General features: G+C 41.3%; 1 protein-coding gene across 1 annotated transcript in view; it reads right to left on the reverse strand.

The window, feature by feature from the left end:
• The window catches only part of LOC139273124 (neurexin-1-like), a 2,375,046-nt gene that overhangs the window by 1,922,715 nt on the left and 427,547 nt on the right, over positions 1-24,784 (reverse strand). The window contains exon 4 of the mRNA XM_070889537.1: positions 8,774-8,803. Coding sequence (XP_070745638.1) covers positions 8,774-8,803 — 30 coding nt within the window. The remainder of the gene's footprint in view (positions 1-8,773; positions 8,804-24,784) is intronic.

The following is a 24,784-nucleotide window of genomic DNA, read 5'->3' on the forward strand; positions in this document are numbered from 1 at the left end:
AGCGCTCAACATTTACGCCAGTTAAGCAGCCTGTTTGCGGTTTTAGAAGTATGAAAGAAACAATATTACACTATGTAGTAATAGGCTTAATTTCTGCCTTTTCTACTAATGAAATTCAGTTTCTAAAAATAAACAAGAGATAAATCAGGCAAAGCCATAACGTTTTACAAAAACTTGCATTATTAATTTTTTAGCATAAGAAGAAAAGGTTCACCAAGTCCATGTATGGGTCCTAATACCTTTTTACCCAATATTTGTATATCTTTTTGGAACGGCAAAATAATCCCTTTTTTTTTTCATACAGGTACCAATAAAAGAGTGGTTTTCCAGAACTAGAAATTGCCTTTCATCTGGTTTTTAATTTTCCAGCAGTTTTAATAGAAGATCATATCAAGCAGAACTGTATGGGAAAAAGATCTTTTTACTCACATCATTCTTGGAATAAAGTTTAAAAAATAACAATTTTGTATGGATTTTTTTCATAGCACAAGGTGTTATTTTTGATCTAAGTATAACATTACTTCACATAAATATTGAAATATTACAAAGGATGTTAGTCTTCTTTCTGAAACTCTAAAAACAGCAATGCATGGACCTTCTGTCTTAATTATTTTATAGTCATCTTAACCACCTCACATTACAATTGGGTCTTGTGTGTCACAATTCTTTCGTTGAACAAAAAATTATACCACCCGCTATAAAACACAACTGCTTTGCCATATGTCACATCATTCTGTCAAGCATCACCAGTCTGTGTTACAAATTTCAATACTATACAGCTCACAGAAACAGTTATTAATAACTCTACAAAAAAATGAAGTTTGATTATAGCTAATCATATGTATTTCTCATTCAGCTCTCACATTTTAAGCTGACAGTTAGAAGGATTTTACCCACTGTACAGTAAACTGCATTCAGATATTTTCAAAGGATGCAGCAAGACATGCCAGCTTTGCACGCACTATGAAACAGCTAACCACGGGATCAGGTTGCCTAGAAACAACCTGATTATTACCGGCCACAGTGGGTTAGGAAGAAATTTTACCTGTTCCTTCAGGACCATTTGTCAAGGCTCATTAAAATGACATAGAGGAAAATGGACACATTAGTGCGGCTTCTGACAATAAACAGCACTGGCCTTTTAAACTGAATTTGAAAGATTTAGCAAACAAAACACAATCATTTTGCTACATTATAAATCTTCGTTTTTTTCTAGGATGAAAAAAAATCATTATTACATTACTATACCTCAGGCGTGTTCCAAGAAGAAAAGGGAAAATACTAATAGCATTCTCTGAAAATCATATATGAAAGCTGTGACAGCTGTCATCCTGTAAATGCCAAGGGCAGAAAGACCATCTAATAATGTATATCTGTATTCCACTGCAGTTCTGCTTTAGCTGGTACTTCCATTTAAAGCACGACTTTCAATCAAATATTACCGTTAATATCTGCTTTGAAATGAACACCAGTTTGTTTCATTTCACTCTGACAGCGCAAAAGATTTATCTTTGCATCTCAGGATAACAAAAACACAACAGCAGTGACATTGTCACGAAAACAAATGTACTAAATAAATTTGCTCTGCTGATGTCTTCCAGAAACATATTACAGTACAGGAAAAATGGTTATGCATAAGAGGAAAAGGGATTTTAAAAATTAAACAGATAAAAGTGAATGAATCTACACAATGAAAAATGTCAGGAAACAATAACAGACATTATTAAGCCCGAGGGAAAAATCTACTCCTATGCTGAAAAGTTCGTTTGAATTTACAGAAGGAGTGTCCTGTACTCATTTCATCGCAGATTGATGTGGGAAGTATCACTCTTGAAAACTATTGTGAATGTAGCTGAAAATTTTGAATAAATTAAGCAGCTTAATTTCTCTGCGTTGCATTCTTTTCAGAATGTGGTCCTCACAACTTTAAAAATGCACTATGTTATCTTTATAAATAGAAGTTCTTCCTGACCAAAGAAAATTGTCCCCTACTGTGTACCATCTGTGCATATCTGTGCTGTATTGCTCATAGTACTAACAAAACCTCGTACTTTTTCCCAAATTCAGCTTTTATAATGATAGTAAGTGTCCAGATAAACAAATGTCATTATTACCATCAGAACTGTCATTACAGAAAGGCTTCTTTTGTGCATTTTTGTCATTACTGATGCTCCTGCTGGGGTGTGAAAATTTTTGCCATTTTGGGCACTTACATTCCCAATGGTCTAACATTGTTCATTTATCTTAGCAATAAAAAAGCCGTTGAGCAAAGAGGGGTAGATTGTCAAGGGAAAGTGTTATCTGTGTTAGATGCACCACTGGGAATACCTGACACTCAACAAAAGGAATAAAAAATATTGAAAAAGGAGAAAACCATCAATTTCACATCTAAAGGTGGTTAATAATAATCACCCACAGTATTTGACTGTTGAACAATCAAATTGAAAAGTGTGCACTTTATTCGGAGTCAGACATGAACTTACTGTGTTTAGCAAAGTATGATAATTGTCAGAGATGTGTGTCGTGCTGATCTGCCAGAGGGACTTGCCAGGAACTTATGGAGACAACTCAGGAGTCAGCCACTTTGTTTGTTTGACTTTGAATAACTTTATTTTCTTCACAGACTGCAAGATATATTAAATGTCAATTCATTTTCTTAAAAACAAAATAAAAAAGCTTGAAATACTCAGCTAGTCCATCAAGATCTGAAAAGGGAAACATCACATTAGTATTTTGAGTGCAGACCCTTCATCAGAACACTAACCTGTCTTTTTTTTTTTGCAAATGCTGATGGCACTGATGTGTATTTCAAGCATTTGCAACTTTTCTCCCCTTTCTGTTTTATTAAATTATGTAGTGCTAAAACATGTTTAATATGTTTTCCTGCTGTATTTTCTAGTTGTGTATTGGTTGTGAATGTTCCTTATTTCAACTGGTGGACCTGTATTAATGTTAACGGTCTTTGTTGCTGTAGTCACAGTGAGTTCAATAACTTCAGAGGCGGGAGCTGTTGGCATTTTGCTGGGCTATATGATGGCACAAAACTGTTACTGAGATGAGTGCCACCTGGCATGCCACCAGTGGAGGGCATCTGCCCATGATACCCACTGATCTTTGTGAATTGAGAATAAAGGGAATTTATGAAGTTTCAGAATCCTTCATCATGGTTTCCTGTCGCCAACTCCAAGCAATTGGAAGCACTTTGAAGTGCTATCCACAAAGCCTTCAGAGCAGCAAGGATAACCTAAGGCTGATGTAAACGAGTTCTCCACTGCAGAGCAAATAGTGTTGCTATCTACAAAATGACAGATTTAGTGTGGACTATTATTGGTCTATGGCATCACTCATGTGGGAGAGATCCAAGTGTTTTGCTCTTATACTACTCACACCACTTTCCAATATTGTGTTCAATAAAGAAAATGACGCCTCAATTTATGCTGCTGCTGCCTCTATTAGGAAGCAAGCCCACTTGGGTTTGTATCACCATAACATTCAGTGGGTCTACAAAGTATGCTGGATTTCCGCTCCAAACCAATTGATGATCAATACTCTCCACCCACTGTTCTTCCTTCCTTACCAGTGTTTTTTGTCTTGCTCTGTGGTTTTTCTTCAACATAACTATTTATTTCTCCCATCGTGTGTGTATCTGTGCTAATGCCTGCTTCAAGTGGGGATGGTGGTTAAGCATTTGGCTGCTGCAGCTGCTGCTCCGTTGGGTTGCCTTGTTCTGTGAAGAGAAGAGATTATAAATTATAAGTAAATAAGCACAGTTCTCCATTTGCAAACTGTTATGTCATTGCATGCACTTATATTTAATCAAAGTGCATGGATATGTTGACATAATATACTGGGCATACTGTTAGTATGGTACATACCACTATCTGTGGCCTCTCCTCCAATCTGCACAGTTTCAATGCTTTGTAAAGTATATCACATGATCAAATCAACTATTCTGCCATCATATGGAATCAGTTCTTAATGACTGAGGTTTCAACATCTGTTGTACACTATACCCTTTCATTAGGTGCTAGTTTGACCTTTAAAAACACAACGGCTTGAATTTTGCAGTAGAAATAAGGGTAAGGCTATCAGCACTTCCTGTTATTATGGAGTAAATTGGACAGCAACTTCTGACATCCACACATGCACAGTAAAACGCGGAAATCAGGAAGTTGTCATCCGAGTTGCCCTGCTCCTCCAGAGGCTTAACTCTAACAGTATCTCTGAAGAACATAAGAAATAGAAGCAGGAATATACCATATGGCACTTCAAGCCTGCTCCGCCATTCAATAAGATGATGGCTGATCTTTGACTTCAACTCCACGTTCCCACCCAATCCCTATATCCCTTGATTCCTTTAGAGTCAAAAAATCTATTGATCTCTGCCTTGAATATACTCAATGAATGAGCATGCACAGTGCTCTGGGGTCTAGAAGTCCAAGATTCACAACCCTCTGAGTGAAGACATTTTTCCTCATCTCAGTCCTAAGTCAGAGACTTGGCAATCAAATACATGGAGGTGTGTGAATTTGCAGTATTTACCCACTAGATACCCTCGAAACACACCAGAAAAAGTTAGGGCTGGTCCACTCAAGAGTAAGTGAATTTTTATCGCCATGATCTTAATTACTGCCAAATTACCTTTCTGTCACTGAAAATTTACTTTTAAAAGAGTGGACTCTCATTTCTTCAGATTTTAATTATTGTTGGAGAATTAATTTTTTTTCACTTTTGCTTTCTGTCACTTTTATCTCTCTCTTAATCTCATCTTTCGTTCCTTCTCTTTAGTTTACTTTCTGTACATCATTTGACATTGAATTAAATATTCTAACTGACACATTCTGGTTCAGACTTTACGTGTCTCAGTAAGACTTCTTCAATCTGATTAGTTAAGGAGGCACACCGTTGCTTGTCCTGTTCACTCAGGTCTCAGATCACCGGTAGAGAACGCTGCATTGTTTTAACTCTCTACTAACCACAAGTCGCAGTGCAAAAGCCCACAGAAAGTCTGTGGGAAAGTGTAAGTGTAGTGCCGTTCGTTCGCTGCTGTCTGCAAAATTTGGGCCACTGTAGTTGTGGTGTTGTTATTTGGCCTATGGACCTACCCTCCTGCAGTATATTCTCTCTCTTTTCTATTATGGCATTTATAATGCGATTTAGATAATCTTGCTCTTTATCATTTGTTTCGTTCTTCCTAATATTCTTCTGTGTCAACACATCATTCTTTTTGTTCACATCCATCTATGCCCTGTACTTCCACTATACAGTAACATGTATGCCTTACCTTTATGCTCTTAAGTGACGCACCTTCTTCCATACCTAATGGTAAGCGCGTCTTGTGGTGGTGATATCACTAATCGCATCTGCGCCATATTGTCTCGCTTCTTGTCTTTTGTTCAATTCGGATACAATCCTTTCCCCACAATCACTCCAGTACTGTGCTTTCCAGACCTCAAATGGACTCCGCACTGAAGTGATTTTTCTCCATTTGTATGCCGTAATTTTCCCAACAAGTGCATGATCCACATCTGGATTACTAAGGTTGTGAATATTTTAATAGTTTACCAACAGCGTTAAAGGATCTTGTTTCAGGTGTATTGCTGCTAATTCTTTGCTGCTGCTAATGAAATTGAATGTATACAATGACATATTTGATATCCACTTACTGCTTAATTTATTAGAGGTTAGTTAATTTTTTGGGTGGAAATCATCTTTTTCTTCCATTTTTAGAGAAAGTAAGAATGTTGACCTCTTGATGTCAGTGCTGAGCACTCTTAAGTTAGATATTTGCAGTTCTGAATTTCCACAGGCTGGGGGATGGCAAGGAGATGCATTTTCACATCATTTCTCCAGTGGTTCTGCTGAAGTTACAGGTGGGAGATGAGAGCAACCACCAATGAATTTTAGGGTCAGTAAGTTCAGGCACAGTGCAAAGCTCTCTCTAGTCTGCCTCAGGAATGTGCCGAGGACTTAACCTGAAAAGGGCACAATCCTACTTTCAATTACCAGTGGAAATTGTTCCACTTTCCTCATCATTTTTATGGAATCTCCGAGTGAGATTGCCAACATGGCAGCAATTGATGGCCACAAGTATCTGAGTCGAGACAGCTCATTTCAAATTGATTGCAGAGTGAGAAAAAACTTCCTACCATCAAACCAAATTGGATCTGAACTCATACTGCAGACGTAAAGAGACATGGGGGAACTGTAAATATCACTGTCTGGGCAGTAACATGGTGAAGCAGATCGCCCGCTCTTCATAGAATCCGCCTGATTTTCATTCCATTGATTTAAAAATCAGCAGGTACTACAACACCCAGGTGATCTGCTCCAACATGTAACTGCCCAGGGAGCAAAAGTGAAAATTATTCCCAATAAATCTAATTTTCCTCCACTTCACTCCCGAACAGTGCCCCAAAAAATAGGTGCAATGTAATGGATAATTTGATGTCAATCAGTTGCTTTCATTCTGCGCCTGAATAACACTACACTTGAACTTCCTCTATGGCTTTCCTTGGGTGGGCGTAGTGGGGGAGGAAGAATTTTAACTCAGTCTGTATGTTGGGAACGTGGTTGGAGTGGGAGCCTTAAAGAATAGAGCATTCAGCATTACCAACCCGGTTCCTACTTGAATCCTGTTGGCCATCATTTTAACTGCTCGCTGCAGTTAGGTGACTGAGGCACCCACTAGAAGCTCCATTCATTTGTGCAAATCGAGATTCCATTGTATCAATGGGACTCTGGTTATATTTTAAACTTGGGCCAAAGCGGAGAATCTGCCATGGCCTTTCTACCAAGGGAATGCAGGTGTGCTCCTCCGGGCACAAGGAAAGTCCAGTCCATCCCTCAGTCACACGTAAAATGCCCCACATCTGAAATCTGGGCTCGTGACTGCATTTTGCACTCACCCTTTCACCTGCTCGTAACCCACAGGGAGTTAAAAATCAACCGCCTATTGTCTGCACCTGACTCAGCTTGAAGAGGGTGCAGAAATGTAAGTTTCAAACAACTGAATTTCAGAGGGCTTTGCAACCAGATTTCCTCTAATGGCCCCTGGCACAACTGGTTCCAGAGGTGTTATATAGGTACTATCCAGCTTAAGGAGCAGGCTGGTATTGTCAAGATACATCTTCATTTTTTTTGAATAAAAAAAATTGTTTTTGCTGCTTGAATACTTGTTACAGAACGCAGTTAGTTTTTTGCACTCAATAATGTACACTTAGCATTCATTACTGTGGCACATTACATTTGCAATATAGCATATTTGGAAACAGATGACATAAAACAACCAAAAGCCACTGTAACAGCTACTAATCCATTTCCCTGCTCATACACACTTGCTCCTTGCTCATCAGAATAAGAGAGAAGCCTCACAGTCAAACCTGCATTCTCCCTCTTATCCCATATCATTATTCTTCACATGTACACATGTTTTCCCACTTTCTTCACCTAATGTTTGGCACCACACTCTTACCAGCTCCCTGGTCAGAATGTAGGAAAGCCCAGACTCTGCTTGGGGTGCTGCTAGCATCACAGCCATCAAATAGCAACACAAACTAATTCACAGGGGATAAATAAACCCACATACTAATTTAAAACTTCTTCATCAGAAAACATTGAGTTAATAATCCAGCTTCATTCCCTGCAAAAATCAAAATCCTTCTGGCTCTCCAATGAGACTTTAACTGTGCCTGTCACTTTAATGGTGCTGGTGACTTTAAGGCTCAGCAAGTGCCCAGACTTCTGCAGCCAATGCTGCCCCCCTAAGGTGCCTCCTTTATTTTAATTCAGCCCAAAGGTAAATTCGGGCATTAAACTCTGATCCCAGTGGAGGTGCATTTCCCGCTTATGGCTACTATATACCACAAGGGAGAAAATGATCAATCCAGATGTGTGTTAATCCATTGCACCATCTCAACACTTACATAGTTATATTTTAATTACACATATTTAATGCAACTCAAATTTTACAAATGTGCAGAATTGGAAAATATTGAAATTTCTTTTCTAATTTGGTTGGAACAAAACATGGAAAACTAAATAGCGAAGATGATACTTGCACAATAATAGTCAGCTGATTAGCTCTTAATATATTCTTGATTAACAAAAATCCCTCATTAGAATGTCCCAATTATTTTAAGCATAATTTTTCTGCAGACCCAATATTCTGCTGTTGTACAATACAAAATTCTCTTATTCTCTTACGATATAGCATTTTGAAATGAATACAAATTATTCTATGTACTATTTCACACCATTCACAACAGCCCAATATAATTCTATTATGAAGCTCCATTCACATCATTGGGCATTTAAAAGGATATATTCTATATAAAGAAGCTGAGGTAACTTGCAGCAAGCATGCATCAAAGTGAGTTTAAAGCTCAGACTGCCACATTTCTCACAATCATTGCTAAATAAGAAAAAAATGTTAACCAGTAATATCACTAAACATTCAAATCAAAATGGCGCAAATCATATTTTCAGGATTATTTGCAAACAACACTTAGCTAACTTTTTTCCAAATCGAAGTTCCCTAGGAGCCCTCCCCCCTCCCTTCCTCCCATTGGAACATTTAGACGGTATGAAAGATGCAGCTTTAAATAAATCAATAGCTACTTTCAGTCCCCAACGTGCAGTGCAATGATACCATGATGGCAGCCTTGAATGTAAGAAGCAAATGGATAAATGCAATTTACTTGTCAGAGAAACAATACTGTACTATTAAGGAAATTCCAAACACAAGGAAGAAAATCTTAAACAGATAACTTACCAGTCCTGTAGATGTTGCTAGAGATAACTCCTTGGGAATGAAGAAAATCTTAACTAGTTAATCCTTGCTGAATGGTCAATGTCTTATAACAATATCAAACTCAGAAGCAAACAATTGCTTTAAAAGAGAAGGGAATTGAAAAAGTACTATGGATTTTAAGTACTTAACTCTGGAGGAATTTCTCCGATTTATTTTCCTTCCAAGGTTTAATAAAGGTTTCTAAAATTATGAAGGACTTTGATAGGGTGAACAGGAAAAGACTATTTCCTGTGGTTGGGGAGTCAGTGATGAGCGACCTTCAACTTAAGATTGTTACTGAGAGTGAGGAAAGAGATTCGAAGAAATTTCTTTATCACCAGGGAGGTGTTGAGCTCGGCATAATTTTGTCTTTTAAGGGGAAAAATAGATTAAATGTTTGAACCAGAGAAATGCACAGGGCTATGAGGAGCGAGCAGAACAGTGGGAGTAGTTTTGGACTGCTTTCGATCAGCACAGACATAATGGGCCAAATACCCTCCTTCTGCACTGTAAACATCTATGCTTTTATAGATGAGTACTTAATATTCATAGTTTTAACTTTTTCTTTTCTTTTACATTCAATTCAGCAAATATTTCATTTTAATACACTGCAGCTTTCAATTTTTCTGCAAGTAATATGTGTCCATAAAGCAGAAACTAAATGCTTATAATGTTCTCATTTGTGTCAAATTATCAACCATGGTTTTCAGAACTAATTCCCGACAATTTCCATGTCATACATTATTATTTTGACGCAAAATGCAACAATATCATAAACAATGAATAAATATATGATTTTTGCCAGTTTGCAAATTCAACCAAAAATTATTTTGGTGTGTGTGGCTATTTTATTTTATTGCTTTCCTATAATTAACTATGTTTCACGCATTTCTTTAACGTATAATATATTTTAGCCAAAACTAAACACAACAAAAGAAAAGTATTCAATAGTTTTGGAAAAATGATTTGCATTCAGAGAAAAGGAAAGTATAGAATTCTGCCAGCACCAATCATGAGTAAGATAATGTTCCAAGCTTTGTTGGGATACAATTATGTTACAGTGGCCATCTTCTATTCTTATTCATTTCTGTTTTCTCTTTTATCCCTAGTTCTTAAAAAAAAATGGAGAACAAAGTCTTACTTCAATAAAAACCGGCTCTAAAATCTAGCGGGGGTGGGGCGGGGGAAGCACATCCCTGCATAAGTGCTGCCATGTATCTTTCTTCAGCAGCAGCTGCTAATCGCACCAATATTTGCAGTTGGGTGATGGGTCAAGAGAAGCAGGTGATCGGCACATTCCGCCAGCCAGCCGCCAAAGTCCATTGGCAGCAATGGGATGAAGTATAACCAATGCATTTTTGAGGCCAATGTTCTGCCAACTAAACTTTCTTTGGAACCAGCAAAGTTCAGCAAAGGAACCAATGCTCATTTTATTCAGTTTCAATGGGATAAGACAGTGAATAAAAAAATTCAATGGTTGACCAATATGATTATCTTATACAGGGTACTCATTTTCAAAAGAACTTTATTTTCTACAGTCAAAAGAAATACAAGACCATGCAATGCAAAACAAATAAAGATATGTCAACAAACCCAAAAAGTTAAACATAGCTGTGATTACAAAACACCTAGGCCTAAAAATTTGATTGCGCTGGAAAACATGTGCACAGGGCACGGGGCGCACACTGCACGTGCCTGTTGGTGTTGTCCCAGGCAGCATGTAATATCCGTGATGCAAGCTTATCATAATGATTCAAGTGTGCAGCCAGTGTTATCTGCACTATTTATTGGCTGCACACCTATTTGGGGAGGGAGGGGGACTGGAAATTGGATGTCTCTGATTAAAGGCAGTCATTACCTCTTAAATCACAAGTAGACTCTTGCTGCAGGAGACTTCTGAACAGATAAATGGCTGCTAGAACTCCAGATGATGCAGTCAGGTTCTTGGATGCAGTGTTGAAGGCCCTGGTCCAGGCGATGGACAGGAGGAAGAAGACCCTGTTTCCATCAAGGTGTAGAAAGCCCTCCAGACAATACTTCCACTACCAGTGAGAAGACATTGCTGAGGCGGACAATGCCAGGAGCATCTGATTTGTCAAGTTAACAATGCTGCTCTCTTACTCTCTGATCACACCTCAACCACCTCCAGCTTCACTATTCACAAGACTCACAACTAACCCCTCTTCCACTTCCTGTCACTATTCTACAATCACTGCACCATACTTCACTACAGCTCCTTTTCCTCATACTTACATACTCACCACTATTACAACCCTCACTTCAGCATAACTCCCACCTCACATCTTACACACTGCACACAAAGTATTCCACCATGATAGGCACATTTATCTGGAGCAAACATCGCACAAGACTGTTACTAGACATTCCCTTCTTTATTGCAGGAGTAAGACGTGCCAGCACAAGAGGTCAACTTTGCCTCTACACCCTCTCCCCCCTCGAAGAAAGCGTGCTGACCATCATGAGTAGTGGCAGAGTCATGGTCATGGCAACAAGCAACGTTGGAGGAGACATTGCACAGGGTTTCTTCATGCCTTATTTTCTTTTCCTCTTCTATCTCAGCCTACACACTCTGCATAACAAATTGCAGATGCTTTCACCAGCCACTTCTCTATCTGCTCCCTCTCCACACCAACAGCTAACCCTTGTCCCTCTCTTTCATTTCAAGTGCTGAAGATGTAGAGATTTCTCTGCCACTTAAGGAAAAGGAGGCCAGCCTTCCTGATGATGCAGAATCAGTCAATCTCAGCCTCACAGGCACCAACTCAGATACTGGCACCACTTGTATTTTAGGCTAGAGGATACATCTTCACGTGGTTAATTACTGGGCACAAGTGTGCAGGAAGTAGGACAGAGAGACCGGATACCACAGCTGTCAGCTCGTCAGAGGGCAAGATCGCTTACTAGCTCTGCTGCAGAGGACTCAGATGCTTATGTTGAGGGCCCAGACTATCGAAGAAGGCAGATGGGCAAATACCAAGAAATGAAAAGGTACATTGGGCAGCCTGCAAGTGTGCTGATTCACAAAGAAATCTAGCTTCAACTTGTGTCAAGGCTTCAAGCAGAGCATGGAGACCTTACTGTCCAACATGGACCGAATGGTCAGCTCCAACAACACGACAGTGGTGCTCACTCTTGGCGAGCCATCAAAGTTATATTATTTGACGATCAGTACATCATAAAATGATCAACCATAAAATTTAGGAGTCACAGTAGGTAGTATAGTTGGGAGCAGGAAGTTACAAAGGCAAATCAGAATATTTTCTTAATGGTGAGGTATTAAAAGTTGTGGAGCAGCAAACTGATTTGGATGTCCACGTGCCCAAATCACCAAAGGATAGTGCATAGATACAAAAAGTAATCAAAAGGGCTAATGGAATGTTGGCCTTTATCTAAATGAGATTTGAATACAAAAATGAGGAAGTTATGATTCAGTTGTACAGAGCCTTGGCCATACCCCATCGAGAGTTCTGCATTTTAGTTTGGAAACCACATCTCAGGAAAGATGTACTGGCCTAGAGGGGGTACGATGTTGATTCACCAGCATGATAACGGGTCTTAAATCATTAATATATGAGGACAGGTTGCATAAATTTGTTTTGTATTCCATTGAATTTAGAAACTCGAGGGGTGATCCAATCAAGGATTTCAAAAATGATAAAAGAAATCAATTGGGTAAATATAGAGAAACTATTTCATCTGGTTGGGGAATCCAGATGGGGGGCATACTTTAAAAATTAGAGTTATGCTATTTTGGAGCCAAATCAGGAAACATTTTGTCACACAAATGGTAGTGGAAATCAGGAACTTATTTGATGTTGAATCAATGGAAATTTAATGTTTGAGATCGATAGCTTTTTGTGAGGTCAGGGTATCAAGACCTAAGGAGTAAAGGCAAGGATATTGAGTTCAGGTACAGATCAGCCATGATCTAAATCAAGTAGCTGAATAGCCTAGTCCTTCTCCTCTGTTCCTAACTACAAAATATAGACTACAGCTGTGCCCTAAAACAGCAGGAATCTGTCCCATGGAATAATCTCCCATCTTCAGCATCCCACAGTCAATAAAGTGCCCCATAATCCTTTAGGCTCTGAAGGACCACCTTCCCCATTTTCAACACAGTGGTGTCTTACAGGACAAAAGAGGGTGCAATTATCAGGGAGATTACTTTTTTTAATGCAATTTCAGTTAGTTAGAGCAAATCTGAGTTTCAAATAGCTGTATCTCTGGGAGGACAGCATAACCAATGCATATAATCTGCTGCATGCAATCAGACCTAGACATCTGTCCTACATGTCTTTGTTATTTCAATGCTTATTGTTGTATCAGTGGATTATGGATGTGTTTATTTGCAACAGAAAAATGCTCTGATTGGATCCCCTTGATCATATGACCTGATTGCTGATTGTCCCCTTGGAGGATAAGATACACCCAGCAGTTTCTCTGGAATGTGTAATTAGAACCGCTCTGCCTACATAATCAGTGACTTTGCAAAGTGTAATTCGAGCCATTCTGACTGCCGACTCCAGACAGGAGAGCTCATTCACAGATTATGACCTCCCCCTATCTCCACATTACTGACCCATCCTCCAGCCCAAGTTCCTGCCCAATCCCAGCCCAAGTTCCTGACGTCCCGGCAGCCCAAGTTCCTGATGCCCCCCCCAGCCCAAGTTCCTGATTTCCCCCAGCTCAAGTTCCTTGCCCACCACCCGTCCCCCTCCGATCCCCCACTGTGCCATAGATGGGGCACTGTGTGTGGGTCACGGATTGTTAACAGGTTTATTGGGTATGATGTGAAGAGTGGTAGTGTCATGACTTCTAGATTTCATCCACTCCAATTTGTCACACACGCACCGACTTTTCCGAGAAATCGGGTGTGGGTGTAAAGAGGATGGGGTTGGAAGAACATAATCCGTCTTCCCCGAGTTCCCTCTCTTTCACTCCCTCAGTCTCTCACTCTCTCTCCCCAGGCTCTCTCTCACTCTCCCAGTATCTCTCTCACTCTTTCTCCCTCCCCCATCTCTCTCACTCCCCAATCTCTCTCTCTTCCCCAGTCTCTCACTCTCTCTCTCCACCCAGACTCTCTCTCTCTCTCTCTCTCTCCACCCAGACTCTCTCTCTCTCTCTGCCTCACTCTCTCTCTCTATTTCTCACTTTCTCTCTTTCTCCCCGTCTCTTTTTCTCTCTCCCCCCCCCAGTCTCTCTTTCTCCCCCCCGCCAGTCTCTCTCGCTCTCTCTCTCCCCCTCAGTGTCTCTCTCTCTCTCCACCCAGTCTCTCTCTCCCCCCCCAGTCTCTCTCTCTCCCCCCCAGTCTCTCTCTCTCTTCCCCCCCAAGTCTCTCACTACCTCCAATTTTTTTCTCTCCCACAGAAGGCCACAAAAATGTTCATGTAGATAATCACAGCTATATTTTAGGCAAAAGTCTAAATCAGCAAAGGAACGTAGCAGCACTGGGCACCACACGATACAGATCCCGCTCTCAGGTTCGAGGAGTCTAAGCATGCGCAGGAGGGAGGGGGCGGAGTCCAGAGCAGTCGTGTGCATGTGTAGCACGTTGGGGACAAAGTCCAGAGCATACATGCAAATAATCACTCCGATGGATTATACAATATACTGACCATTAGAGGAATGCATTATAGTGACAATACTCTGTCATGGTGAAATGCTTCTAGGATACAACAAGATCCAGACATTAGTAGAAGGTGTATGATCTGTTAAACTCACATGACATAAATCAGAACTCATGCAAAGCTTTAGTTTTGGGACGAGATCAGAACTCTGTGGGTCGTCTAGAATTTCCATGATTCATGCATAGTTGAAGCCACAAAAGGACAAACCAGAGAACTGAACTGAAAAATCCCATTGTTTGTTAAATATTGTAAAAAACACAGGAATAAATGTTACGGCTTAGCACCTCTGGAGCAAAGCTTCAGGTGACGGTAGCACAAATTGGGAAATCAGTTGCAGAGCCAAGTGCATTCAGTCTGTGGCCCACAAGATTTCACAGCCATTAGAATTAATGGACAGAAAATCTATCGGGCGTATTAACTTCCATGTCCAAATTTACGATAATGCAGTTCTGTTGTACGGAGCTCTGTACTTGTAAAATGCACCCTATCTTCTACAAAATGGTACCTTGTATGGCTTGATTCTATTTTCATTGTTTTTAAATATTGTCCTGTTCCAGTTTCTATTTTGCTGTTTTTCTGCTTCCATGTATTATTTAACTTGCAAATAAATGTGACCAAGTAGCTTTATCCTGGACATTGGTTTCATGATGTGTCAGAATAATGGTGAAACTAATACGTCGCTGTTATTTATGCATAAATGCTACAGCAACTTCAGGCGAGAAGCAGATGTGCGGTTAAATGCGTAGATCTAAAGTTGCGATCCAAGTTGTGTCATTGTGCCATCTGCTTCTTGAAAACAGCAATTTGCTGTCTGCATCATCAATGACATGCATTGAATGTCAATAAGTTGCTGTATTTGCACAGTAGATACGAAATAAACCAGTCTCAGATATTTCGGGCTAACAATTAGTATAAGTACCCATTTAATGACATGATAAATGTTAATGACTGCCAATCAACCTCCCTGGCACTGAAAATTAACCATTACAAGTGTGGAGTCTCATTCTTTCAGGTTTTGAATCTTTAGACGAGATTTGAAAAATGTCAAATTTATAATTAAAATTCACTTTTCTTACTTTTCCTTTCTGACTCTTTTTTCTCTCTCTCTCTTATTCTAATCATTCTTTCCCTCTCATTATTTCTCTTTCTGTACCAGATTTGACATTGAATTCACCCCCTTTAATTCACCCTCCTTCTCAGTCCTTCCACTATTTATTTCCCAATTCTTAAATCTCATTGGTTAAGGAAATACCCTTAAATAAATATATACTGTTACTTGCCCTATTCACTCAGGTCCCAGATTCCCTGTTTCCCGCACTCTGCCATTATCAGATTTCACTTTCAGGAACATTGTGGGCAGAAGTTTTTGAGCTGCAGGATGCAGAGGCAAGTCTAACTAATGGCAGATACTGTTAGATGCACTACTACAGCAAAATCTGGCCCAATATTGGCTTAATAGTGATTTACTTCAATATATACTTCCAACTTAGTAAATTGCATTCACTGCTCATGATACGGTCTCCTCTACATTGAGGATATTAAATGCAGAGAGGTTCATCACTTTGCCGAACATCTCCATTCAGTAAGCAAGCATGACCCTGAGCTTCTGGTCGCTTGCCACTTTTCATTTTCCATTTCACTCTCAATTCCAGCATTTTCTTTTTTTATTTCAGATTTTACTTCTGGGAACTTAATATTCCTGTTTATAACATTTTCAGGAAAGCTGGTGAGCATAAAAGAGGTACATGAAATGACAATATGTAAGGGATTTTCTCACTGCACTGGTTGTCTTAGGAGTTTCTGTTAAGACAGAATCCATATAGAGTTAAGAAGTATGCAGATAAATTGTATCATTCTTGGCGTGCATCAGATGCCATCAAACAGTGGAGTTGATATTGAGGTGGAGATCTGCATTCAGTTCAAGACTGGAATAAAAAAATAATCTGCATAATCAAAGTGGAAAATGGTTTTAGAATGCATCCAAGACTGATTCATAGGTCAGTCAACAACATGCATTGTTTAATTTCATTCTGGGAAGTGAAATGGAGTAAATTACAGATGAGTGGAGGAGAATAACTAGGAAATAATGACAAAAAATAGTTAGGTTCAATATGAGAATAGAAAAGGTTAATGGAAAGTAAAGTATGTTAGTGGTAGAGTGGAAAAATGCAAATTCAGCAAGATGAGAATTCATCTAGCCTAATTTACTTGGTCGGAAAATTTGGAATACATATTGACAAATCAGCAGTGGAGAATCTCTGATATGAGATGCATGAAGTACAAAATAACTGTATTCCTGTGAGGTGAAAGGAGGGAAGGTGTTAAAGTAGAGAGTTCTATTGATAAATCGAGAGAGTAAAACCAAGCTGAATCTTAAAAGGGAGGCAGAAATGAAGATAGGGTTAACAATACTAAAGATATTCAAAAGGAATATAGAAATTATAGGCCAGAGGTGAAGAGGGAGATTAGAAGGGCTTAAAGTGATAAAGAAAAAAGACGAGCAGACAATATGAAAGGAATCTGTAAAGGCTATTCTATGCATATAAAAAAACGATTAGTTAAAGTGAGGTTAGGAGCACTGATGGATGAAGGAGGGAGTCTAATTGTGTAAGGCACTGATATTAAATAAATAATATTGCATTGGATTTTATAAATGATGGTAGAAATGAGAACAAAGGCGTACTATACAAGAATATAGGACACTGGATAGAGCTAACTGTAGAAAAATAATTGGTTCTGAAAAAATTAGCAGACACATAGATAAATACAAGCTTGTAGTGCCTGCATTAAAAGAAATGTAACAGCACAATAGAAAGTTGGATGATGGACAAGAAACAAGTTGAATAACTCCTCTCAAGATTGAGGTTGGGGCAAAGCGGGTTTGGGAAAGAGAATCCAGAAATGTAATTAAGTAATTATAACTGAGTTCCTTGGGTGCAGTCTCTCTAACTTAGAGAAGTGAGAGCAGACAGGCGCACATCAAATGCAAAGTACTTTTCTTCAAAGTTGTCAGCAGCAGTGCCCAAGAGACCAATCCTCCATTCTGGGAGAATCTCTGGCAATCCATGAAGGTTGGCAATCCTACCAACCAGGCCCATCCATTTTAAGACAGTTAGGAGCCAATCGCCAACATCCCCCTGAAATGCTGGATCCCATGATGAGTCGGCCAGCTTCGAGTATAGGTGAGAGACAGGGCCTTGAAAAGGCCAACAATGGGCCCAAGTTTTGTTGTTGGCATAGGAAGAGCACGCCTGCTCTTCATGGTCTCACTAAAATAAAAATTATTAATTCCCAATGGACATTTTTTAAGTGGCTTCCAGCAGTCCCTTTAAGGATCAGTGGTTAGACTGCTCACCACTCGGTACAACCAGGATATGTGACACACACTCTGCCTATTTGTACCTGATAATTGCAATCATCATCACTGGCAGTCCCTCGGGATCGAGGAAGACTTGCTTCCGCTCTTAGCATGAGTTCTTAGGTGGCTGTACAGTCCAATACGAGAAACACAGTTTCTGTCACAGGTGGTACAGATAGTCGTTGAAGGAAAGGGTGGGCAGGGAGCCTGGTTTGCCTCACGCTCCTTCCGCTCCTGCACTTGATTTCTGCATGCTCTCGGCGACGATACTCGAGGAGCTCAGCGTCCTCCCGAATGCACTTCCTCCACTTAGGGCGGTCTATGGCCAAGGACTCCCAGGTGTTAGTGGGGATATCGCACTTTATCAGGGAGGCTTTGAGGGTGTCCTTGTAACGTTTCCTCTGCCCGCCTTTGGCTCATTTGCCATGGACGAGTTCTGAGTAGAGCACTTGCTTTGGGAGTCTCGTGTCTAGCATGTGAACTATGTGGCCTGCTCAGCGGAGCTGATCAAGTGTGGTCAGTGCTTCAATGCTGGGGATGTTGGCCTGGACGAGGACGCTAATGTTTGTATGTCTGTCCTCCCAGGGGATTTGAAGGATCTTGCGGAGACATCGCTGGTGGTGTCTACTGTACACAGTACATGTATCTGAGCCATACAGGAGGGCGGGTATTACTACAGCCCTGTAAACAATGAGCTTGGTGACAGTGTTGAGGGACTGATCTTCAAACATTCTTTTCCTCAGGCGGCCGAAGGCTGCACTGGAGGCGGTGTTGGATTTCATCATCAATGCCTGCTCTTGTTGATAGGAGGCTCCTGATATAGGGGAAGTGGTCCACATTGTCCAGGGCCATGCCGTGGATCTTGATGTTTGGGGGCAGTGCTGTGAGGCGAGGACAGGCTGGTGTAGGACCTTTGTCTTACTAATGTTTAGAGTAAGGCCCATGCTTTCATACGCCTCGGTAAATACGTCGACTATGTTCTGGAGTTCAGCCTCTATGTGTGCACAGACGCAGGAGTTGTCTGCGTACTGTAGCTCGACGACAGAGTTTGGCGTGGTCTTGGACCTGGCCTGGAGAAGGTGAAGGTTGAACAGCTTCCCACTGGCTCTGTAGTTTAGCTCCACTCCAGCGGGGAGCTTATCAACTGTGAGGTGGAGCATGGCAGCGAGGAAGATTGAGAAGAGGGTTGGGGCGATGACACAGCCCTGCTTGACCCTGGTCCAGACATCAATTGGGTCTGTGATGGATCCGTTGGTAAGGATCACGGCTTGCATGTCATTGTGGAACAGGCGGAGGATGGTGACGTACTTTTGGGGGCATCCGAAATGGAGGAGGGCACTCCATAGACCCTCGCGGTTGATAGTGTCAAAGGCCTTTGTAAGGTCGAAGAAGGCCATCTATAAGGGCTGGCGCTGTTCCCTGCATTTTTCCTGCAGCTGTCGCGCTGCAAAAATCATGTCCGTTGTGCTCCGGAGGGGACGAAATCCGCACTGCAACACCGGGAGGAGTTCCTCGGCCACGGGGAGAAGACAATTGAGGAGGACTCTAGCGACGACTTTCCCAGTGGTTGATAGCAGGGAGATTCCTCTGTAGTTACCGCAGTCGGACTTGTCCCCTTTTTAAAAGATGGTCACGATCACTGCATCTCTAAGATCTCTCAGCATGCTCTCCTCCCTCCAGACGAGAGAGATGAGGTCGTGTATTCGCGCCAGTAGTGCCTCTCCGCCATACTTCAGTGCCTCAGCAGGGATTCCATCCGCTCCCGTAGCCTTGTTGTTTTTTTAGCTGTCTTATGGTCTTTTCTACCTCATGCAGTTTTGGGGTCTCACTGAGGTGGCGGGTAGCATGCTGCGGAATGGAGTCGAGGACACTCGAGTCAAAGGCAGAGTCTCGGTTGAGGAGATCTTCGAAGTGTTCCTTCCAGCGGGCCCTGACTGCCTCGGTGTCCTTGATGAGTGTTTCCCTGTTCTTGGCCAGGAGTGGGGTGGGGCCTTGGGAGTTTGGTCCATATGTGGCCTTGACTGCGGTGAAGAATCCTCGCACATCATGGCTGTCGGCCAGCTGCTGTATCCCCTGTGCTTTCTCCATCCACCACCTGTTCTTTAGGTCCCGGGTTTTTTGTTGGACCTTAGCCTTTAGCCATCTGTAATGCTGCTTTGCTGCTCCCGAGTTGGGTTGCTGTTTAAGGCTCAGAAATGCCCTGCGCTTGCAGTCACAATCAGAATCCGACAACTAGAGTAGGTCTCCGATTTGCATATTTAAACAACATCCTGCCTGTTTCAAGTGGGTAGTCTGCTCACCTATTTAGAGACTCGCCAGTAAGTTGCATCAGGAGCAGGCATCAATGGGGTGGCTGAGGTGCTTCCACCCAATTGTGAACTGCCAGCTGCCTGTTTTACAGACAATGGGCAGCGAGCAGTTGAAAATCATCCCCATACACTCCAATAAAGAAGCTTGTACTAAATCAGAAGTGATTGCACATCACTATAAGTACTGTGGTTTAGCATTTAGCATTTATGCTGCTGTATGCTGGAAGAAAATCCTACATCCAAATCCCATTCCAACACTAAGTTTAGTTCCTAGAAACATTAATTGTCCTCCACCAGCAATGCATAATGCGCATTGACAAATTTCTTGCCAAGTTTGTTCCTCACTAGCATGCTCCATCAGCAACGATAATTGAAAAAAGATCAGGATATTTTACAATCAATGCCATATTTAGTAACTATTCAAATACTCAGATAAACACACCAAATGCGAATACATTTTGCCTCCCTTCATTTCTGTACAATCAGGAACAATGTGGGTTTCTCCATCTGTGTCTGGGCAAGAACACACCTCTCAAATCTGACATTTGATACAGAAATCAAATTGCAGTCTTTTATATTTTGACTTGATTAAGTACAACTGAATGCAAGTCTGAATCTTCTGATGTAATGTCCTTTTTTATGTAGCCATTAGTGGGAAGGGAGAGCAAGAAGACTGATGATCACTTGAGAAAATGTACCAATTCAGTGTTCGAAGATGATATACAACACTTAAAATTCAATTAGCCAAAGTATTTCCACAAAAAATATGCAATTCAAGAATGCTAATGGCCAAAATAATTTGCCACTTCAAGTATCAGTAAATCTCCCTTCCTTTTCCCAGTTGCTTTTAATAATGCAAATAGAGGCCTTTCTTTTATATTAGAATAGCCACGCTGCTGATTTGACATGTTTTGCAGAATGGATGTGCCAGACAATCCAGTTCAGCTCCAACTGTTGGGATTCACAGTGAAGATGATAAATCTCTTGAAAAAAAAAGTACCCGAATGCATTATATATGGCAGTAGCTAAAATAATTTTCATAAGAACATAAGAAATAGGAGCAGGAGTAGGCCATATTGACCCCCGAGCCTGCTCCGCCATTTAATACGATCATGGCTGATCCGATCATGGACTCCCTGCCGCTCCCCATGACCCCTTATCCCCTTATCGTTTAAGAAACTGTCTATTTCTGTCTTAAGTTTATTCAATGTCCCAGCTTCCACAGCTTTCTGACGCAGCGAATTCCACAGATTTACAACCCTCTGAGAGAAGAAATCTCTCCTCATCTCAGTTTTAAATGGGCGGTCCCTATTCTAAGTTTATGCCCTCTAGTTCTAGTCTCCCCTATCAGTGGAAACATCCTCTCTGCATCCACCCTGTCAATAATCTAATACGTTTCGATAAGATCACCTCTCATTCTTCTGAATTCCAATGAGTAGAGGCCCAACCTACTCAACCTTTCCTCATCAGTCAACCCCCTCATCTCCGGAATCAACCTAGTGAACCTTCTCTGAACTGCTTCCAAAGCAAGTATATCCTTTCGTAAATATGGAAACCAAAACTGCACGCAGTATTCCAGGTGTGCCTCACCAATACCCTGTATAACTGTTGCAAGACTTCCCTTCTTTTATACTCCATCCCCTTTGCAATAAAGGCCAAGATTCCATTGGCCTTCCTGATCACTTGCTGTACCTGTATACTACCCTTTTGTGTTTCATGCACAAGTACCCCCAGATCTTGCTGTACTGCAGCACTTTGCACTCTTTCTCCACTTAAATAATAGCTCTTTGATTTTTTTTCTGCCAAAGTGCATGACCTCACACTTTCCAACATTATACTCCATCTGCCAAATTTTTGCCCAGTCACTGAGCCTGTCTATGACCTTTTGCAGATTTTTTGGTGTCCTCCTCACACATTACTTTTCCTCCCATCTTTGTATCATCAGCAAACTTGGCTACGTTGCACTCAGTCCTTTCTTCCAAGTAGTTAATATAGATTGTAAATAGTTGGGTTCCCAGCACTGATCCCTATGGCACCCTACTAGTTACTGATTGCCAACCAGAGAACGAACCATTTATCCCGACTCTCTGTTTTCTGTTAGTTAGCCAATCCTCTATCCATGCTAATATATTACCCCCAACCCCGTGAACTTTTATCTTGTGCAGTAACCTTTTATGTGGCACCTTGTCAAATGCCTTCTGGAAGTCCAAATACACCACATTCACTGGTTCCCCTTTATCCATGCTGTTCGTTACATCCTCAAAGGTTTCCAGCAAATTTGTCAAACATGACTTCCCCTTCATAAATCCATGCTGACTCTGCCTGACTGAATTTTGTTTTTCCAAATATCCTGCTACCACTTTCTTAATAATGGACTCCAACATTTTCCCAACCACAGATGTTAGGCTAACTGGTCTATAGTTTCCTGCTTTTTGTCTGCCTCCTTTTTTAAATAGGGGCATTACGTTTGCAGTTTTCCAAACTGCTGGGACCTTCCCAAAATCCAGGGAATTTTGGTAAATTACAACCAATGCATCCACAATTCCTGCCGCTACTTCTCTTCAGACCCTCGGATACAAGCCATCAGGTCCAGACGATTTATCTGCCTTTAATCCCATTATCTTACTGAGTACCACCTCCTTAGTGATTGTGATTGCGTTAAGTTCCTCCCCCACATAGCCCCTTGACTATCCACTGTCGGAATATTGTTAGTGTCCTCTTTTAATAGGGAAGGCTCAATATAAATCGGGAAGTTTACTCCATTAATATTCCGCAAGTGAATAATGATTTTATTGGAAAAACATGGGATTATAATAAGAAGTGTTCCAAAAAAAATAGAGCATCCCCCACTGATATTAAAAATCACACAAAAAATCTGAATACCACTGCTCAGTCTAAAAGGGCTGCACTCACTGAGTCAATTAACTGTAACTAACATCAACAAAGAGGAAATGTATTAGTCAGATAATAAATCGCATTACAAATATTTACCCAAAACATTAAACCGCCAAAAATATTGACCATAAAAAACTACCAAAGCAGTACCTCGTGCACACAGTATTAACAGTCCAAATTACTCCTTTACAAATAAAAGAATACAGGTAAACATAGCAAGCAGTAACCTGCGAGCAGCCAGTGGAGGCTAGAAGACTGTGAAGTTTAATACTGACAATTTAGTTTATATGTTTTACTCTATTTTGAATTTACTTCATTTTTATGTTCAATATTACGAGCCTTTTAAAATTGTTTTTGGTGGCTTGACGATGAGCTCATTTGAGTTAAGTAATTAACTGGTTATAACAACAACAACTTGTATTTATACAGCACCTTTAACGTAGTGAAATATCGCAAGATGCTTCATAGGAGTATTGTAAGAAAAAAAATTGCCACTACGCCACATAAAGAAAAAATAGGACAAATGACCAAAAGCTTGGTCAACGAGGTAGGTTTTAAGGAGTGTCTTAAAGGAGGAAAGAGAGGTAGAGAGGCGGAGAGGTTTAGGGAGGGAATTCTACAGCTGAGGGCCTAGGCAACAGAGGGCACGGCCACCAATGGTTGAGCAATTAAAATCAGGGATGCTGAAGAGAGCAGAATTAGAGTCCGCAGATATCCCGGGAGTGGGCGGGGAACGGGGGGGGGCGGGGGATTGTGGGGCTGAAGGAGCTTACAGAGCTAGGAAGCAGTGAGGTCATGGAGGGATTTGGAAACAAGATTAAGAATTTTAAAATTGAGGTTACGAAAGAAATGTGATTAGCTGTTGTCCAGCTGGCATTATTTACTGTGGGTGTTGGGCTACTGTGGAAGACTGGCAGTGAGGTGGGGGTGGAAGTGGCCCTCACCGTGCCCCCTTTCCAGGTATAAAATGGGGTAACGGATCCAATTTCAGGGTACAACTTGCCATGCCTGTTCTGCGCTTGGTGTATGGGCGCCACCATATTGGTGAAGGCGGCTTCCCAGGCGTCCGGGTGAAACTGGAGTTAGGCCTTTTGCATATACAAATGAGGGGCCATGTCGATTTTTAAGAATAAGTGAGGTAATGATTGAGCAGATATAGAACCATGCCAGGCAAATGGGATTAGGATGAGTGCTCATGTGGAGGATCAGCACCAACACAGACTGGTTGGGCCAAACAGCCTATAATTCTGCCATCTGTGTTGTAATTTCTGTGCTATTCTATGTAACTCTTACCCATAGCTGGTTCAAATCTTATCAGCCTGGCTATTTATAATCCTAAAAATTGACTGGCCATAGGAGGATAGACACAGAATTGGAGTTATTTAATTCCAGGTGCAGCGCCTAAAATCCGGAATCCTCAGGACCGAGGCCATTCCGGATTCCTGGCTTTTCCGGATTTTTGAATTGTTTTCTGACTTCACGAATCCGGAAACACCTGAGCCCAGCTTTGGGTATTTACAGATGTCGGAACATCAGAAAGGGTGGGTGGGGAGGGGATCGAATTCCCGCCGAAGAGCTGTTTGGGCCGTTGGCCCCGCCGAGGAGGATGATGTCGGGCGGGCGGGCCCCGCCAAGGAGGTTGTCAGCCGGTCCACGCCAAGGATGTTGTCAGGTGGGCGGGCCCCGCCAAGGAGGTTGTTGGGCGTGCAGGCCCCACCGAGGAGGTTGCCGTCGGGTGGGCCCCGCCTAGAAAGTTGGCGGCGGCCGCGAGGCCCCCCCCCCC

This window comes from Pristiophorus japonicus, chromosome 9, assembly GCF_044704955.1.
Source record: "Pristiophorus japonicus isolate sPriJap1 chromosome 9, sPriJap1.hap1, whole genome shotgun sequence".
NCBI classification, from domain to species: Eukaryota; Metazoa; Chordata; class Chondrichthyes; family Pristiophoridae; genus Pristiophorus; species Pristiophorus japonicus.